The sequence below is a fragment of the Rhinatrema bivittatum genome, chromosome 1, assembly GCF_901001135.1.
Source record: "Rhinatrema bivittatum chromosome 1, aRhiBiv1.1, whole genome shotgun sequence".
NCBI lineage: Eukaryota > Metazoa > Chordata > Amphibia > Gymnophiona > Rhinatrematidae > Rhinatrema > Rhinatrema bivittatum.
In genome coordinates, this window is record NC_042615.1 from 682,065,711 (window position 1) to 682,083,699 (window position 17,989).

Here is a 17,989-nt window from a genome sequence, read left to right on the forward strand (position 1 = left end):
GAAGAAATTAGCGCCGACCTTTGGGTCGGCGCTAATTTCTTAGAGTAAAATGTGCGGCTTGGCTGCACATTTTACTTACTGGATCCCGCGCGCATACCTAATAGGGCCATCAACATGCATTTGCATGTTGAGGGCGCTATTAGGTGCCGCGGGTGGGCCGCGTGTTTTCCTCCCCTTACTGAATAAGGGGTAAGGGAAAACACGCGTCCAGAGCAGGCTGACAGTGCGCTCCGACGGAGCACACTTTACTGTATCGACCTGACAGGGAGGCGGGGTGAGAAGTATACCAACATGGAGAAGGAAATCCCAGAAGCCTCTGCGTGTCTTTGGCCTGCCTGAGCTGAATGGACTCTGAGTGACTTACAGAATGTCCCTGGATATCTGAGGAGGCAAGCTGGCACCAGACAGGTGATGTCTATTCATAGAGTCACCACAGGGGAACTTCAGGCACTATTCTCAGGAGTTTGTAATCCACACAGTTACAGACGTGTTGATTGTCTTGACCAGTAAGAGTTTAACCAGAACAAAGAAAGTCATGGGAAATGGGCTACACATCCTGGGAAGCCAATCAGGATAGTTAGCGATGATTTAATCATGCAGTTGACATCACAACTTATGTAAATGATTCTTTGGGCAGTCATGCAAGTCCCTAGAACCTTCTACCCTGTATTTGAATGTTACCTATAAAACAAGGATCACTTTCTGTATATGAAGAGATGCTGGTCAGATTGTAAGACGAAGGGTACCCAGCATCTCCCGAGAACACTTATATTGACTAATAAAAATACATTATACTTTTTACTGAGTCTAAGTGTTCTTATGTCCCTGGCCATAAGCACAGAATAAGCTTTAACAGGGGCTGACGACCGCGCGGCTGCCAGTCTCCCCTGCCGCGCCGAAGAAGAGGCTGAAGTGCCGCTGCGGGCAGTGCTCGGCCCCTGGGAGGGTCCCTCGCCCCCGGGAATGCAGCGGGAGCAGAGACGCTCCCTGGAGAGTCGCGCCCCCGCCCTTCAACAGGCCGTGCAGGCCGAAGACCGCGGCATCCGGAGGCTGAAGGAAAAAGCGCGCCAAAGGTAAGTTGCCTCCGAGCTGTAAAATCACGCCAAAAATAAGCTGCCTCAGCGAGCTGCAAAATCGTCGGGTGAAAACTATCCACCCCCTCCGGAGTCCCTGGTCAGCGCGGCTAGAAGCACAGCAGGCTAGGGCTTAAAGATAGATCACTGCCTGCTCCCAACAGGACTTACGTGTCCTTGATGATCTCCTTTTTTTTTTTTTTTTTTTTTTAAATAAAAGAAAGCCCTCTTCAGATTAAAAATCTGGAATGAATATACATAGGGGGGGGGGGGAGGGTGACCGGACCACCGGTAAGCTGTCCCCCAGGACCAAAAGGGACACACTAAATCCGGGTAAATGAGTGAGAGCAACGCTCTCAGCGCCTGCCTTAACGCTGCGCTTAATAAAATAGAACACCCACTGGTCAAATATCTAGTACGCTGATACTCCTGGTTTTTTTTTTTTTTGTTTTGTTTTTAAACTAAGAAAGAAACCAGTTGATCTAGACAGTATAGACAGTAAAGTAATAAACAACACCTGAAAGGAATTTAGTCAGGACAGACAGGACCGCAGGTTATGCCTCTCAATCTGCTGGAGTCAGAGGAAATACTGAAGGATGGCAGGTGGCACACCAGTATATCTAGGGGGTGCTTTCAGTTTTCTCTCTGACTCCATCTGCTGGAGGGGAGGCATAACCCAGCAGTCTGGACTGATCCTGGTATGTATAGGGAACTGCTGGCTACAAGAAGATACTAGAGCCCAAAGCTTTAGTAAATCATGCCCACTGTAAGAAGCTGTCATTGCAAGGTGTTTTTTTCCATTTGAAAATCAAACTAAATATAAATAAGAGCCCACTTAAAAACTGGGGAGGTAGTGAGCCCATACCAGTGATCAGCTAGAGAAAGCAATATGCCTAGCAGTCACTGAGCAAAATCAATTAGCATGCAGAGTTATTGGCAAGCATTTTGCCACTGCTAGCAACATAGATGAGGTAATTCTGAGATTATACCAGTTTCCAATCAATGTAGTGATGTCACAGGATATGGCTATAGCTAACATGCTAGCTTGATACGCAAGTTTCTGAATTACCTGCTCCATTAACATGTAACAAAAGATTTCAGAATTTTCTCTCTTTCTTGCTGTGCTTTTGCAATTATAACATATTTACTGAAAATGACAAGTGCCTAACAAAGTACATTAATTATTATATAAAGAATGTCTCCTTGTGGTATCTAAGAAGAGAAGGGGGCCTGACAGATAGAATCATATATTCAGGGGATTTGCAATTTATAGTCCAATAAAAAGGCACTGCCCTTAATTCTAATATTCAAGTGGACTAAACATGGCAAGCACAACACTTTAGTTAATTACAATTCCAATCCTGAGTAATGTTTTTCATTGTCTTTCATCTTCATATGACAATTACCAGCAAGCATTTTAAGAGTATTGGGCAGTAGTGATATTTTAAAACCATGTGTTGAAAATCATTTCACACATCATTTACTAGCATGTTTTTACATTTTTTTATCTTTAGTTTTTAATTTTCTAAGTTTTATATGATTTTTTTTTGTATAATGTCTTCTTTATTATTCTTTTTTTTTTTACTTTATGTTATGTTTGGAGGTTTGTAACCTGCCAAGAACTGGTAATAGACGGGACATAAATATTTGTAAGTATTTCAAAAAAGATTTATTCAATTTTTCTACAATTTTTTCCCACTTCTGGTCTCTTTTTTCCCCCCATAACTTTCCAGTTATAATTTCTGGGCCTTTACATCTCTACGTGGGATACTTGTTTATGTTATAATAAAATTTAAAGAATGACCCCAATGAAGGCCTTTCCTGGCCATTTCTGCCCCAATAGTAAGAATTGAAGACCCAGGCAAAGCTGAATGCTTTAGCCCACTAGTGCATTAACAGAAGATAATTATTTCTACTATAAACTTAATTCTGGGATATTTAATTGAAAATAAAGCTTTCACTATATCTTTCAAGACACATGCTGTGTTTTAACTGTCATGGAAAGCAAATTTATCGCCTTCTGAGATCTGATTGAGCGAATCAGTTCTTTGCAGAGGAGAAAGATGACAGTCAACTAGAATGCAGGATTCCAAGCTCATTGTTCGAGTAGTCACAAATTCAACAAAACCTGTTTAACAGACAAGGCACCTTAAGCAACAAAAACACAAGATAAAGAAGGGAGATAAAACCAGGCAGTCTATATTAAGAGATATGTGCAGGACGTGCCACTTACTAGATAGTAACCTGTATGGTAGCCACTCATGTACCAGGCTATTAACATGCTTCCCAATGCTTCATCATCTTCACAAGAGTCTGGACCCATAGGAGGTGGAGGAGGAATCAACTACAATTTAAGATATGGTACAGATTACAAGAAGAAATAACTAATTTGCTGAACTTAAGGTCACAAACTACTACTCACTTAGAAAATTTAACCTAGAAATGCTTCACTTTTTTTTTTTTTTTTTTTTTTTTACTGGCTATGTAAAAATGGGAAGTAACTAAATTAACTATTCCGTCATATAGCACCTCTGTGTCGTCCATGGCTAGTACTCTCAGAAGCTCGGGAAACACTAGAGATGAACTTAACATATCCAGAATTCTGTGAATACAACCATATCCAGATTTGTTTTAAGTTCTCTTTATTGCATACAAACAAACTCAAAGAGTTGAAAAAGCATTTCAGATAAATTTTTCAATAAAAACAATAGAAAAAGGAATTGATACACCCCTAATCTTAAATCTTAGGTGATCTCGCCTCGAAGTCTGCTAAAAGAAGATTATTCCTTACCTGCTAATTTTTGTTCCTGTAATACCATGGATCATTCCAGACGGTGGGTTATGTTCCATGTCCAGCAGATGGAGTCAGAACACAAAATTCCCAGGGGAGGACCCATATAACCACGCCTCCCCTGTAACAGCTCTCAGTAACTAGACTAACAAAGCCCAAAAGAGAGAGACTAAAAAACAGAGGGATCAAGTAATCAAAGAAGGAATTGAAATAACCACTGTCCAAATAAACAGCAACTAAATTCTGAACAGTGAACTTGCGAACAGCAGTGCGTGAACAAAAAAGACATGCAGTATTCGAAAAACAGAGTAAAAGATTGTTAAGACAGGTAGGCAGGGATGTCCCACAAGCAAACCCCCAAACCAAGGAAGAGTGTCTGGAATGATCCATGGTATTACAGGAACGAAAATTAGCAGGTAAGGAATAATTTTCTTTTCCCTGTACATACCAGGATCATTCCAGACGGTGGGATGTACCAAAGCTTTCCCATCACGGGTGGGCCGCAGACAGCCCTGCTCGTATTACCTTGTCTCCAAGCTGACCGCCCGACGGAGCACCGACGTCCAGGCGATAATGTCTCGCAAAAGTATGGATCGACTTCCAGGTGGCCGCCCTACAAATCTCCTGAGTGGAGACGGAGGAGCTCGCCGCCCAAGATGTCGCCTGGGCTCGAAGAGAATGAGCCTTGACAACCAGCGGAGGGAACTTACCTACGCCAAGGTACGCCGCTATGATCGCTCCCTTCAACCACCGCGCTATAGATTGTTTGGAGGCCATGCAACCCTTCCAGGGTCCGGACCAGAGGATAAACAGATGATCGGAGAGCCGAAAATCATTAGTCACCTCCAGATAGCGTATCAGAGACCGCCGTACATCCAGTCTACACAGGTCTCCAGACTCAGAAGAGGCAAAAGATGGTAATTCCACTGATTGGTTGAGGTGGAATGCCGAAACCACTTTAGGGAGAAAAGAAGGAACCATCCTCAGCGAAACCCCTTCAGGCATGAAACGAAGGTATGGTTCACGACAGGATAGGGCCTGCAGCTCGGAAATACGTCTTGCTGAACTGATTGCCATGAGAAAAATGGTCTTGAGAGTGACGTCCTTGATGGTAGCCGAGCTTAGAGGTTCGAACGGCGAACCACAGAGGACTCGGAGCACCAGATTCAGATTCCACGACGGACAAGGTGGGCGAATCGGAGGCTTCAAGTGTTTCACACCTTTAAGGAAACGGGAGACGTCCGGATGCGAGGACAGAAACTCCTTATTTCCACTGCGAAGAAAAGCCCCCAAGGCCGCCACCTGAACCCGAAGAGAATTGTAAGCAAGACCCAAATCCAAACCTGCCTGCAAGAAGGAAAGGACTTGTGGCACTGAGGCCTGCATGGGAAGAATGTCATTCGCTCCACACCAATCCTCAAAGACCTTCCAGACTCGAACATAGGTAACAGAGGTGGGCATCTTACGTGGTTTCAGTAGAGTTGAAATAACCGGCTCCGGATAACCGCGCCTCCTCAACTGATGCCTCTCAAAAGCCAGGCCGCAAGACAGAAGCGATCTGCCTCCTTAAAAAATATTGGTCCCTAGCGTAGAAGACGTGGCAGCTGACAGAGACGAAGGGGACCCTCCACCGTCAAATTGCGCAGATCCGCGAACCACGGTCGTCGGGGCCACTCTGGCGCCACAAGGATCACCGGCCCTTGGTATGCCTCTATCCTGCGGATAACCTTGCCCACGAGGGGCCACGGTCGGAAAACATATAGGAGACAGTGGAGCGGCCAGGGCAGGACCAGCACGTCCACGCCCTCGGCGCCGCGCTCCCGCCTGCGGCTGAAGAAGCGGGCGGCCTTTGCATTTCCGGCGGTTACCATTAGGTCTACGTGCGGTGTCCCCCATCGCCTGCTGCGAGAGCTCCCACTCTCCGGGATTCAAGTTTTGTCAGCTGAGAAAGTCCGCCTGTACGTTGTCCACTCCCGCTATATGCGAGGCCGCTAGTCGTTGGAGGTGAAGCTCTGCCCACTCCATCAATTTGTCGGTTTCCAGAGAGACCAACCGACTTCTCGTGCCTCCCTGGCGATTGATGTACGCCACTGTAGTCGCATTGTCCAATAGCACCCTGACTGCTTGATGGCGTACTATGGGGAAGAAACCCTGTAACGCCAGACGGACCGCCCTGGTCTCCAAGCGGTTGATGGGCCACTTCGACTGTTCCTCCGTCCATCGACCCTGGATTGAGCTGTCCCGACAGACCGCTCCCCAGCCTGTGAGGCTGGCGTCCGTGGTGATAATCACCCAATCCGGGTCCTCCAGCGACCCCCCCTGAGCTAGGTGCCGCGGTTCCAGCCACCAATGGAGACTGATGAAGGTTCCTCTCGGAATCGGAAGGATTGCCTGGAAATCTCTCGAAACCGGCTGCCACCGGGAGAGTAGGGATCTCTACAGAGGCCTCAGATGCGCAAATGCCCAAGGAACCAGATCGATGGTCGAGGCCATGGTCCCCAGTACCTGCAGGTAGTCCCAGGCAGTGGGCGTCTCGAGCGCCATAAATCCTTGAATCTGCTGACGCAGAGAATGAGCTCTGTCCGGATGCAGAAAAACCCTGGCATTCTTGGTGTCGAAGTGAGCTCCCAGAAAATCCAATGACTGGGACGGGACCAGGCTGCTCTTGGTGAAGTTGACAATCCATCCCAAAGATTGGAGAAGTTGTACCACTCTGTCGACTGCGAGGATACACTGCGCTCGTGACTGCACAGATGAGCCAATTGTCTAGGTAAGGATGCACAAGGATGCCTTCCTTGCGCAAGGTTGCCGCCACTACCACCATGATCTTCGTGAAAACCCGTGGAGCTATGGCCAGGCCAAAGGGAAGAGCGCGAAATTGGAAGTGTTGACCCAAAATTTTGAAGCATAGGTAACGCTGATGAGCTTGACAAATTGGTATGTGGAGATACACCTCCGTGAGATCCAACGAAGCCAAGAATTCTCCCGGATGAACTGCCGCTAACACTGAACGGAGTGTCTCCATGCGGAAACGAGGGACTCTGAGGGACTGGTTGACCTGCTTGAGGTCCAGGATAGGACGAAAAGTACCTTCCTTCTTGGGAACCACAAAGTAGATTGAATAATGCCCCCGGCCCAGTTCGGCGGCTGGCACCGGCACTATGGCCCCCAATTGAAGGAGACGATCGAGGGTCTGTCGCACGGCTCCCTGTTTGATTAAGGACCCGCAAGGGGAAAACAGGAACCGGTCCCGAGGAGCGCAAACAAAATCCAAAGAGTAACCGTGTCTTAGAATATCCAGAACCCATTGATCCGACGTGATCTGGACCCACTCTTCATAGAAGAGAGCAAGGCGACCCCCCAGTCGAGGGACCACCTCACGGGTCCGTCTGGCATCATTGGGTAGATTTAGCGGATGTACCAGCACCCTGCGCTTCCTTACCCTGGCGGTGCCAACAAAAGGGCCGGTTCCAGGAGTGCGAACGAGAAGAGGGAGCCAGAGGTGGCTGTTGCCTCTGAGGACGCGCTCTCCGCTGGTTACGATAACGGTTTTCTGGAGTAATTATATGATCTTGACGAACGGGGTCGATCTTCGGGCAACTTGTGCACCGCGTTCTCATTAAGGGACTTGATGATCTGATCCAAGTCTTCACCAAAAAGATACCTACCCTTAAAAGGAAGGGACCCCAAACGTGTCTTGGAAGAGGCATCAGCCGACCAATTGCGAAGCCAAAGGAGCTGACGCGCTGAGACCGCCGCCACCATGGTTCGGGCTAGGACCCTTAAAAGATCATATAAAGCATCCGCTCCATAGGCAACCACGGCTTCCAGTCTGTCCGCCTGGTGAGCCTCAGCGTCTGGTAAGGACTGAGAGGTGAGAAGCTGCTGCACCCACCAAAGACCCGCTCGCTGTGCGAGGGAACTGCAGATAGCCACCCGCATCCCTAAGGCCGAGACCTCAAAGATACGCTTGAGGTAAACCTTCAGCTTCCGATCCTGCATATCCTTCAACGCCGTCCCTCCAGTGACAGGAATAGTGGTATGCTTTGTGACCGCTGATACCGCAGAATCTATGGCGGGAACTTTGAGAATTTCCAAAAAATCGGCCGGCAGAGGATACAATTTTTCCATGGCTCTACCGACCCTAAGGTTGGCCTCCGGGGAATCCCATTCCCGAGTGATCAACTGCAAGATCTTGTGATGAGTGGGAAAAGACTTGGCTAGAGGCCGCAGTCCTGCTAGGAGGGGGTCCCCCTTCTTGAGAGCCGGGTCAGGCCCCACCGGTTCCGGAGGGGGATCAATATCCATTTCCTGGAGGATGTAGGGAATGAGGTCATCTAACTCCGCCGCTTGGAAGATGCGGAGGACCCTAGGGTCGTCGCCCTCCACCTGGGCCGCCAAGGTGGGGTCGTCCACGTCAGGGTCCTGGGATTGTCCTTCCCCCGACGAAGTCTGTATTATCGATGGTGTCCCGGTAGGGCCACGAGATGTCCCCGCTCCCCCGCCTACTAAAGGGGAGCGAGCCTGAGGGAGGGTCCCACCCAGGAGGGGGGTAGGACATGGTATCTTGGGGGGAGAGGGTCCCCAGGTCCCGAAGGTCGTGTCTCTGCTCTGAAGAAAAGCCCTGTGCATCAGGACTATGAATTCAGGGGAAAAGGCCTGGCATCCTGAGGGGTCACCCACCGGGGGATCCCCCCTCTGCCTACCAGGATTAGACTCGGAGTAAGGGTCCAAAACGGGCCTAGAAGTGAGGAACATATTATCCGTGTCCTCCTCAGAAAGCGCAGCATCAGAATCTTGCAACAAAATGGCCGCTTTTCCCGCGTTGAGAGGGAACGGGGCCTGGCGCTTCCTTCCCACACGGTGTGCAGCTCGAACATTCTTGTTAGTAGCTGGCGCACATTCCCCCTCGGGGAAACAGCCTGAGCACAGACCCTCTTCAGAAAATAATCTGGCCCTGTCGGAGCCCTCACAAGGCGCCGCGGACTGCATCGCCGCAGGGAGAGAGGGGGGGGGGGAGGCTCTACAGGTGGCTCGCGCCTAAAATGAGCGCCGACGCGGCAACGGATGCTTGCCGCGGTCCCCCACCAACCTGAAGAAGAACTGACGGGGAATTACCCTCCCGACAGCAGGCGGCCCCAGGGAATGGTGCTTCGCGGGGTCGCAGGTCGGGACGTCTGTCGCTCCCCAAAAGGGAGGGGGGAAAACCTGGGTCAGGAGGGAGAGGCCGGCGCTACCGACTTTCACCTCAGAGAGCCGAACGGAGTCCAAAAAATTGCAGTCTTCTGCTGAAAAATAAGATGAAACACAAATACACTTACCCCAACTGAGCCCTCAATGAGGAAAATGAGAAAAGAAAGAAAGAAAACAGGCAACAGCCTGTCAGCAAGTCACCAGGCTAGAGAGCGATGAGCCAGCACCAGCGGAGAGCTCTCCCCCTGCTGTAAGAGGAGCCTTAGCAAAGTGACCTAAACTGTAAATTTAAAACTTCCTTTTTTTTTTTTTTCTAAAAACTTGATCCCCCTGAGGAGGTAGCCCTAAGCTTACAAGCTGGGGACCACAAGTCCCCTGTTCACATCTGCTGGAGTCAGAACGTTACTGAGAACTGTTACAGGGGAGGCGTGGTTATATGGGTCCTCCTCTGGGAATTTTGTGTTCTGACTCCATCTGCTGGACATGGAACATAACCCACCGTCTGGAATGATCTTGGTATGTACAGGGAACAGACCATTTTAAAACAGCCATGGCAAGAGTCATTACACTATAACACACCCCAAGTCTTTTGTCCTGTGTCTTATCTAATGAGCAGGGACTGTCTTTTTGTGTGTGTTTATACAAAGCTGCGTACGTCGTGTAGCGCTATACAAATGTTAAATAGTAGTAAGCAGTAAGGGTACAGACTAGCTCAGAGTGTGATAAATAATGGAATTCTGGTGCAATTCCCATCAGCAAGCAATTTCATAACTATGCAACATGCACAGCGATCACATGTATTCTTCTCAAAACCACCTGCCTGTTCAGAGTGAAACTCGCAGCAGCTCCATATTTTTTCTGAATGAGCAGAGCTCAGTTAGTTCAACTGGCAAACTATACTTAAATATTATTACCCGGAAGTGATGCAAACACAACCATGAAAGCTGCTCTCTCAAAGATACCAGGACTTAGCTTCCACTTCAGGAACAAGTTCTAATGAATGCTTCCTTAAAGCATTGTCAGACTCAAAATTTTTCACCTACACCAAGGCCCCTTACTCTTCCGTGGCAGATGGAGGATAGGTTCTGCAGAAAGATGCACATCATATATCTATCTTGCCATTTAAATGAAAAACATTAAGGAAATTATTTTTTTATTTACCAGTTACTACAACTATTTAAATGTAACACTGTCAAAAATCAACGACTGCTAATAAAGTATCCTTGTCATGGTAGTAGTGGTGGGAGAAGGCTGCTTAACATTTCAATGCAAATAAGAGAAGAATGGCATCCCTTGATCAAATCTGTCTAGTACTAAAGGTTGAAAAAACTTACATTAAACAATGATTCATTTTGTGTCTTAATTTTATGTCCTTTCATCCATTTTGTTTCTAACAAAGACAGACGTTCTCATGGTACTGAAATGATCATGATTTGTCTGCTAGCTCATATCAATGCTAAATCTTAAGAAATGTCTCATATTTAAGAGGCTTCCCCAGATAGGTTTGGCAGTGATATCAGTTTGCAGTTTGTTTTTGTAGCAGAAACCTTTAGATTTCTAGTATTTTCAATCATTTGTCTTTTCTCATTAAATATAAAAAGAAGAGGTTCCGGAACAATAAGCTCTGCAGCTACAGAATCATAGGGAATCTTGCCTGTATCTTACCGGTGGTCCTGCAGGAATAGGTGGGGGCCATCCTGATAGAAAGTGTGGTGCTTCATTCTGCTTTGTTCCAAACTGTATCAAAATATTTCAAACACATAATCCAGGATTAAAGAAAAAGAAATTAAATTGCCCTTCATTTCTTGAAGTACATGGATTGTTGTAAAAAGTCTTAGCTAGGCAAAATGCACCAAATTTCTGATTTTTCTTTCAGAAACCAATTCCCTAATACAAATATTCAAAGTGCCAAAAGACTGCAGAGAAGAATGGATATTTTCCTGTTCATTATATATAATGAATAGCATGGCCCTCAAGTGACTTATTTTTGCACACAGTATATGAATACTTTTCAACATAAGGGCACATGCAAATTTAAAGAAGCACACTTATGTACATTGCTCATTTCCTGAGCTTGCCTCCTAGGTCTATACTGTCCCCTTTTGGTCTTATTCTTAGGTTTTCTGAATTGTCCTAAATAATTGTTATATGTTGTTAAAAAAAAATGCACATGTATTTCAGAATGTAAGTATTATTTCATAGCACCCCCCAGTATACCTGTTTTTCAAAGCTTCATTTTCATACAATACAGAGCAAACAACCTACTTCACACTTATTAATGTGATGCCTCCATGGGATTCTGATCAGGATCTGCATTTCCTGATTTAGATTAATAATGGTGGGGGCACCTCAGCAGAAGGTGGGTTCAAGCAGGTCCAACACTTCAAATTAAATTTAAAATAAAAAGAAACAAAAAAACCCCAAAAAAGGCTATTTTAATGGCTTTAACTGCTAAATGAATTATTTCAAACATCTGTTTCCTGCCACTGGCTGTGTAGTAGCAGTTTGAAAAAAAGTCAAAATCAAACACTTGTACAGGAAAGGTTTTCCAATGTTTCTCCCAGAAGTACTAAGTTTATAATATGAAATTAGGTCTTCCCTGATAATTTCCTTTCCTTGAGTCCTGCTAGGCCAACTTCTACCAAAGGGATATCTCTCTGCTCCATAGCTGCTAGAGACAGAGAACACACCCATATTCTTTTCACTCTATTGACATTTCTGGTTATAAGGGAGGTGTGGCCTGGAGCAGACACCAGTATCCTACTGTCATAGTAGTGAGTCGAGCAACATATCTGAACAAAGGATTAGCATTGCAGTCACTTATTAATTTGAAATCAAATTCAATTTTGAACTGTTCCCATATTTGTTTTTGTGTAACAAATGAAATAGTGAGGAGGAGCTCCTTGTTACAACTGCTCTGCTCTCTCGAGGTTATGATCACATCTAATTTCAGTATTTTTATTTTTTTGAGGTGTCAGGGGGTACTCAAACAATAACCTCTCCCAGACTCATAAGGAAGAATGGGAAGACAGACAAAAAAGGTGGAACCAAAGAGAAAAAGAAGCAATATATTGCCTACATTGGCAAGAGGTTAAGATACATTGGCTGCAGTCATCTTCCTGGGTGGGTTCTGGACTGGCCTAGCAGGACTCAAGGAAAGGAAATTATCAGGTAAGACCTAATTTCACATTCTTTCTCTCCCTGCTAGACCAGTCTCTACCAATGGGAGGTACTCATGATGTACCTACGACAAGCAGGAAGACAACAGAGCTGCCTTAAGGACTCCCACACCAAAGGCAGAGTCTGCCTTGACTCTTCTATCCAGTCCATAGAATCTGGTGAAGGAGTGCAGGGATGACCAGGTGACTGCTCTGCAAATATCATCTGGATGTTCTGCTGATGTCTTTGCCCATGATGCTGCTAGTGCCCTAGTGGAATGTGCCTGAAATATAGCCAGCATGTATAAGCCCTTAAGCAGATAAGCCGCTGTAATTGCCTCCTTATGCCATCTGGCCAATGAGGCCTTGGAGGCCGTATTGCCGTCCTTGGGCTTCTATGCAACCCAAATAGCCTATCCATTTTCCAGAAAAGGTTGATCACCTTCATTATATCTTAAATAAGGCACCTCTCAAATCCTGTCCCTCTGAGCATCTCTCTTGCCTAAAAGACAGAGAGAAACGGATTGATTTCCATGAAATGGACACATAACTTTGGTTAAAAAGAAGGGAACTAGAAGAAGCATAACCAAGTCCGGGTCAAAAAATCAAATACGGATCTCTGTAGGACAGCTCTGAAATTAGTCAGATAGAGCAGACTGCACAATGAAAACCACCTTAAAGAAGAGGTCCTTCAAGGATGCCCTCTTTAGAGGCTCAAAGGGTGACCCGCTAAAACATTAATGACTAAATGAAGTGCCCACTATGGGACAATGGAGAAATTATTTACCTGATAATTTTGTTTTCCTTAGTGTAGACAGATGGACGCAGGTCCAGTGGGTTATGTGCTCTTCTGCTAGCAGATGGGAGACGGAGTCAAATTTCAAAGCTGACGTCACCCTAGATATACCCCTGCAAGTGACCTCAGCTCCTCAGTATCTCTCAGTCTCCTAGCAGATGTGGATGCTATCCCCACACCAGCACGGTGTTAGCGAAATTGCATCACAAAGACGAAATTATTATCTTCACGTTAAAAAGAGGATCGAGTCCCGCTCTCCTGCTGTGATATCTAAGGGTCCCTTCCCAGTTGAGACTTCATGAGGTGATTTTCGAGATCCCTCAGAGGTGTGCCTTGGTCTGGTAGCCAGCTCCTGGTCTGGACTTAGCCGTTAAAGCAGCTGAAAGGCAGCAGGTGCATAGCAGAGAATGGCGATTTTATTTATTTATTTATTTATTTATTTATGGGTTTCTTATATACCGAGGCACATTTGCAAAAATCACCTCGGTTCACAATGTAACATAACTTAGCAAGAAGCTTTACAATAATAATAATAATAATAATAATAATAATAATAATAATAACTTAGCAACAAGCTTTACAATAATAACATTAACAGGTAGCGGTTAATAGGGCAGGGGATGATAATACGAGATATATATACAAATGTACATGTTAGTTTAAACAATAAAGTTATATAAAGCAATCAGGATAATCAGCAGGGTGAAGTGATAGATGGAAGGGGAAGATGAGGAGAAGACCTAAAGAGGTTGGGAGGAGGGGAGAGAAGATAGAAAGGGTGAGGGTCAATTGGGTAGGGAGAGAAAAAAGAAAGGGCGAGGGTCAGGTGGGCGGTCAGTTGGGCGGTCATGTCATATCTTAGGGGAAAGTCAATTCGTTAGTCAGGGTATGCTAGTTTGAACAGCCCTCCCCCCCCCACCTGGAGACTGTCCCTGCACGTGGCCGGTAAGCGCAGAGACCAGGTAAGCAAAAAACTTAATCTAAGGTCTCCGGACTCGGCGCACCGTACAGACTCAGTTTTCCATCCGGTGAGGTAAATAGGAGAGCACCGATCAGGTTGAGCAGCCTTGGTTAGGCTAGGCGCCGTACTGGCACGGTGGTTCTGACACATGGAGACCCTCGGCGGCACCATCTTGCGTGTGGGGGGCTTCGGCACCATCTTCCCCTCCTCAACCGTCTGTACACATGGGGCAAGCCAGACCATCTGAGCGCCCAACTTGCGAGTCTATAACGTAGCTGCACGCACAACTCACGCATATCTGCGCGCTCGCATAACAGCACATATATCGAGGCGCATTACCTGTGAGATTATACACAGAGGTAATGGCACCGGCAGCAAAGAAGCTCAGAAGGCACTCCCTTTGCACAGCCTGCCACATCAGAGCTGCAAAGACTGAACTGGAGTCCTGCCTGTGTCAACACTGCAAGGAAGCCCAGGGAGGACCATCCAAGTCTGATCCTTCACAGTCGGAGGATGGGTCGGGAACTACCTCATCCGACAGCACACTGGACCTAAGCAACTCCGAAATGGCATCTTCTCCACGAGAAGGCATTTCAGTGGCCCCTACTCAGACTCCCCTTGGGACTAATATGGATCCAGGGGCCTTCTCCTGGTTGGAATTTTTCCAGGGACTGCAAGCCTTCGTTCAGGCTAGCAGAAGAGCACATAACCCACTAGTCCTGAGTCCATCTGGTTAGACGCTAGGAAAGTGGTCTGAACAGAGGACAGCGTCACTTAACCCCTCTCGGGTAACATAGAACATCTGGATAAATAGAAACTAGATTCCCTTTCACTGCTCCCCTATAGCAGGGAATTGCGGCCACCTGCACCTTTAGGAATCCAAGGACTAGACCCTTGTCTAATCTGCTCTGCAGGAAACTGAAAATAGATGTTATGTCTGTTCTCCAAGGAGAAACCCTATCACCCTTGCAGAATCTTTTGAATAAGCACCAAACCCATGCATATGCTAAGGTAGTAGATACCTTCCATGCCTTTAACATATTTGATGACACTTCTGGAGAGTAGCTCTTTCTTTGTAAAAGCACCTTTTCAAGGACCAGGCCATAAGAGAGAACCGAAAGGGATCTTACATTATCACTGGGCCTTGATGGAGATCTTTCTTCTCGGGAAGACGAGGGGAGGCCAAAAGAGGAGGCCTAGCAGGTCTGCATAACAGAGTCATCTTGGCCAGTCCACTGCCACCATCACCACCATTGTTGGTTAGTTTTCTGTCCTTTTTAACATCCTGGCTATCAGAGATCATGGGGGAAGGAAGGGGAAAGAGGAAGACATACAGGAGCCCATCCCTTAGCCAGGGCTTGATTAGGGTGTCTGTTTCGCTGGATCCTCTCCTTTTTGCCTGCTGAAGAAAGCTTCTGCTTTGGCATTTGACCTGGTTTATTTATTTAAAAGGTTTTATATACCACAAATAGGGCAGGAGCCTGACAGTTTAGGTGGTTTACAAATACAGCATACATAATAAAAATAATACAATCAATTATTAATATATATTATGATTACTGTTGCCATTAGAACCATTATTTATTTATTTATTTTTATATACCGATGTTCCTGTATAGAATACATATTATATTATTATAATACATAATATATTATTATAGAATACATATACATTATTGGAAGACACCCACCTAACTACTATCCTCTGTAATGCCTCCTTGTTGAGTTCCCATGCTCCTGGGTCCAGCCTGTGCCTGCTGAGGTAATTCACCTAAATGTTTTCACTTCCCACAATATGTGCTGCTGACAAGGCCTAAATATTTGATGCTACCCATTTGAAGAGGCTGCTGGCTTCCCTTGCCAGCATAGAGCTGCGAGTGCCCCCTTGTTTGTTCAAATAGGTCATCATTGTTGCATTGTCTGATAGTATCCTGACTGGCCCTCCTTTTACAAGGGGAAGGAGTGTAGTAGATGTAGTCAGATAGCCTTTAACCCTAGATGGTTTATGGACCAAGAGGTCTCCCCCTCTGTCCACCATCCTTGAGTTTCCTGTCCCTGAGAATGAGCACCCCAGCCAATCATGCTGGCATCAGTGTTCATTATAAACCAGTCAGGTGGCTCTAGAACCACTCCCTTCACTAGGTTCGTAGATCTTCCCACCAGGCTTTTTCTGGCCTGCGGGGATAATGCCAGGTGAGATTCATAATCCTGACAAGCAGGGGCCCACCAGGACAAGAGGAACTACTGCAATCGGTGCATATGTGCTCCTGCTCTAGGGACTAAGTCCAGGTGGAGGTCATGAGGCCTAGGAGCTGCAGGTATTCCTGAAATCTAGGGGCAATTTGCTCTTGAAAAGCCTGCATAAGGTCTATGACCTTTAAGGCCCTTTTGTGGGTTAGGATTATCTTGGACAGGATTTGGTGAGAGGGGGGGGACGCTTGGCAATAGTGATCATAATATGATCAAATTTGAATTAATGACTGGAAGGGGGACAGTAAGCAAATCCACGGCTCTAGTGCTAAACTTTCAAAAGGGAAACTTTGATAAAATGAGAAAAATTGTAAGAAAAAACTGAAAGGAGCAGCTACAAAGGTAAAAAGTGTGCAAGAGTCGTGATCATTGTTAAAAAATACCATCTGGGGAGATCACGTGGTGTACTGAGGGTGGAGGATGTGATTCCTTCCCTCTCGGCGGCCGATCCCTAGAATCGACCCCCATCTACATCGCCACGATCAGCCGAGTGCCTCTTTTTACAGAGGTGGGTGCCGTTTTTCTCTGGCTGTTGTTTTTCGGGCATGCCGACTCGCTCTGGGAAGGCTGTCAAAGATAAGGGGAAAGAAGGGCTGCTGGCTCACCCGGAACCCATCATGGCTGCCGCGGCAGGGCCTATGGCGCAAATCGCGGCACCGGTGTTGGCCGAAATTAAGTCAGCGGTCATTGAAGCTTTAGGACCGGAGCTTAAGTCAATATCATCAGCGGTGGCTGATATTTCGGCTAACTTAAATAAATTTGAAAGCCGCTGTACGGAACTCGAAAGCCGGGTGTCCGATGCGCAAGATGGCCTCCACGCGGTGCAGAACGAGGTGGCGGTGCTCCGGGCCGAGCTAGATAAGCATACAACGAAGATCGAGGACCTAGAGAACCGCTCGCGCAGATCTAATTTAAGATTTGTTGGCCTACCCGAATCCATTGAAGATCGAGCTCTCCCGTCCGCTCTGGAAGCCTGGCTGGTTAAGGAGCTCTCTCTGTCATCCACGCAGGGCCCGCTGCGAATCGAATGTGCGCACCGATTGGGAGTGAAGCGGCCGGCTGCGGACAGGCCCAGAGTAGTAGTGGCTAAGATTCTTAATTTTGCCCATAAGCAGGAGATTTTGGCTGCTGCACGCAGGGGTCGCACGCTACAGTATGAAAACCAGAGGGTGCTGATTTTCCAAGATTTTTCGGCAAATGTGGCTGCACAGCGCAGGGTGATGGCTCCGGTGTGCACTCAGTTATTGGCGCAGGGACTGTGCGCCTCGTTAATTTTTCCAGCCCGTCTGCGGGTGGTCACGGAGTCCGGTGTGAAGTTGTTCACCTCGCCTCAAGAGGCCCGGTCCTTCCTGCACGTGGTGGGAGCGGCGGCGGAAAATGGCGCAGCCAATCTACCTCCCTGATATGGAACAGGGTTCGCCTTGTTCCACAATGATAGGCAACCTTCGGCTGGCGGTGCTACCCCAGGATGGGGTCAGCGAGTTAAGTTGGTCAACAGGCAGCGTGTTTTGTTGGGTTTTTATTATTGCCTGCTGCTTTGAACAACGTTGGAAGTTTTGCGGCGGTACAGATACTCCTTTCACTGTTTGCTGACTTGGGGGCTGCATGTGCCCACTATGGAGTGGAGCTGGGCACGATTTCTTTTTTTCTTTTTTTTTAGGAATCGTGCGGATTTCCCCTTCATGCTTTCCGGACAAATTTGCGCCCTGGCATGGCAGTGCGGCCATGGCGGGCCGCCTTGGCGCTTCTTTGATTTGTGCTGTGCTG

At 46.9% G+C, this 17,989-nt stretch overlaps 1 protein-coding gene across 3 annotated transcripts in view; it reads right to left on the reverse strand.

Moving 5' to 3' along the window:
* The window catches only part of LOC115074755 (survival of motor neuron protein-like), a 109,593-nt gene that overhangs the window by 32,109 nt on the left and 59,495 nt on the right, over positions 1 to 17,989 (reverse strand). For all 3 annotated transcript variants that reach the window (XM_029574520.1, XM_029574539.1, XM_029574529.1), the window contains 2 exons: positions 10,723 to 10,794; positions 3,307 to 3,417 (listed from right to left, as the gene is read on the reverse strand). In XM_029574520.1, coding sequence (XP_029430380.1) covers positions 3,307 to 3,417; positions 10,723 to 10,794 — 183 coding nt within the window. The remainder of the gene's footprint in view (positions 1 to 3,306; positions 3,418 to 10,722; positions 10,795 to 17,989) is intronic.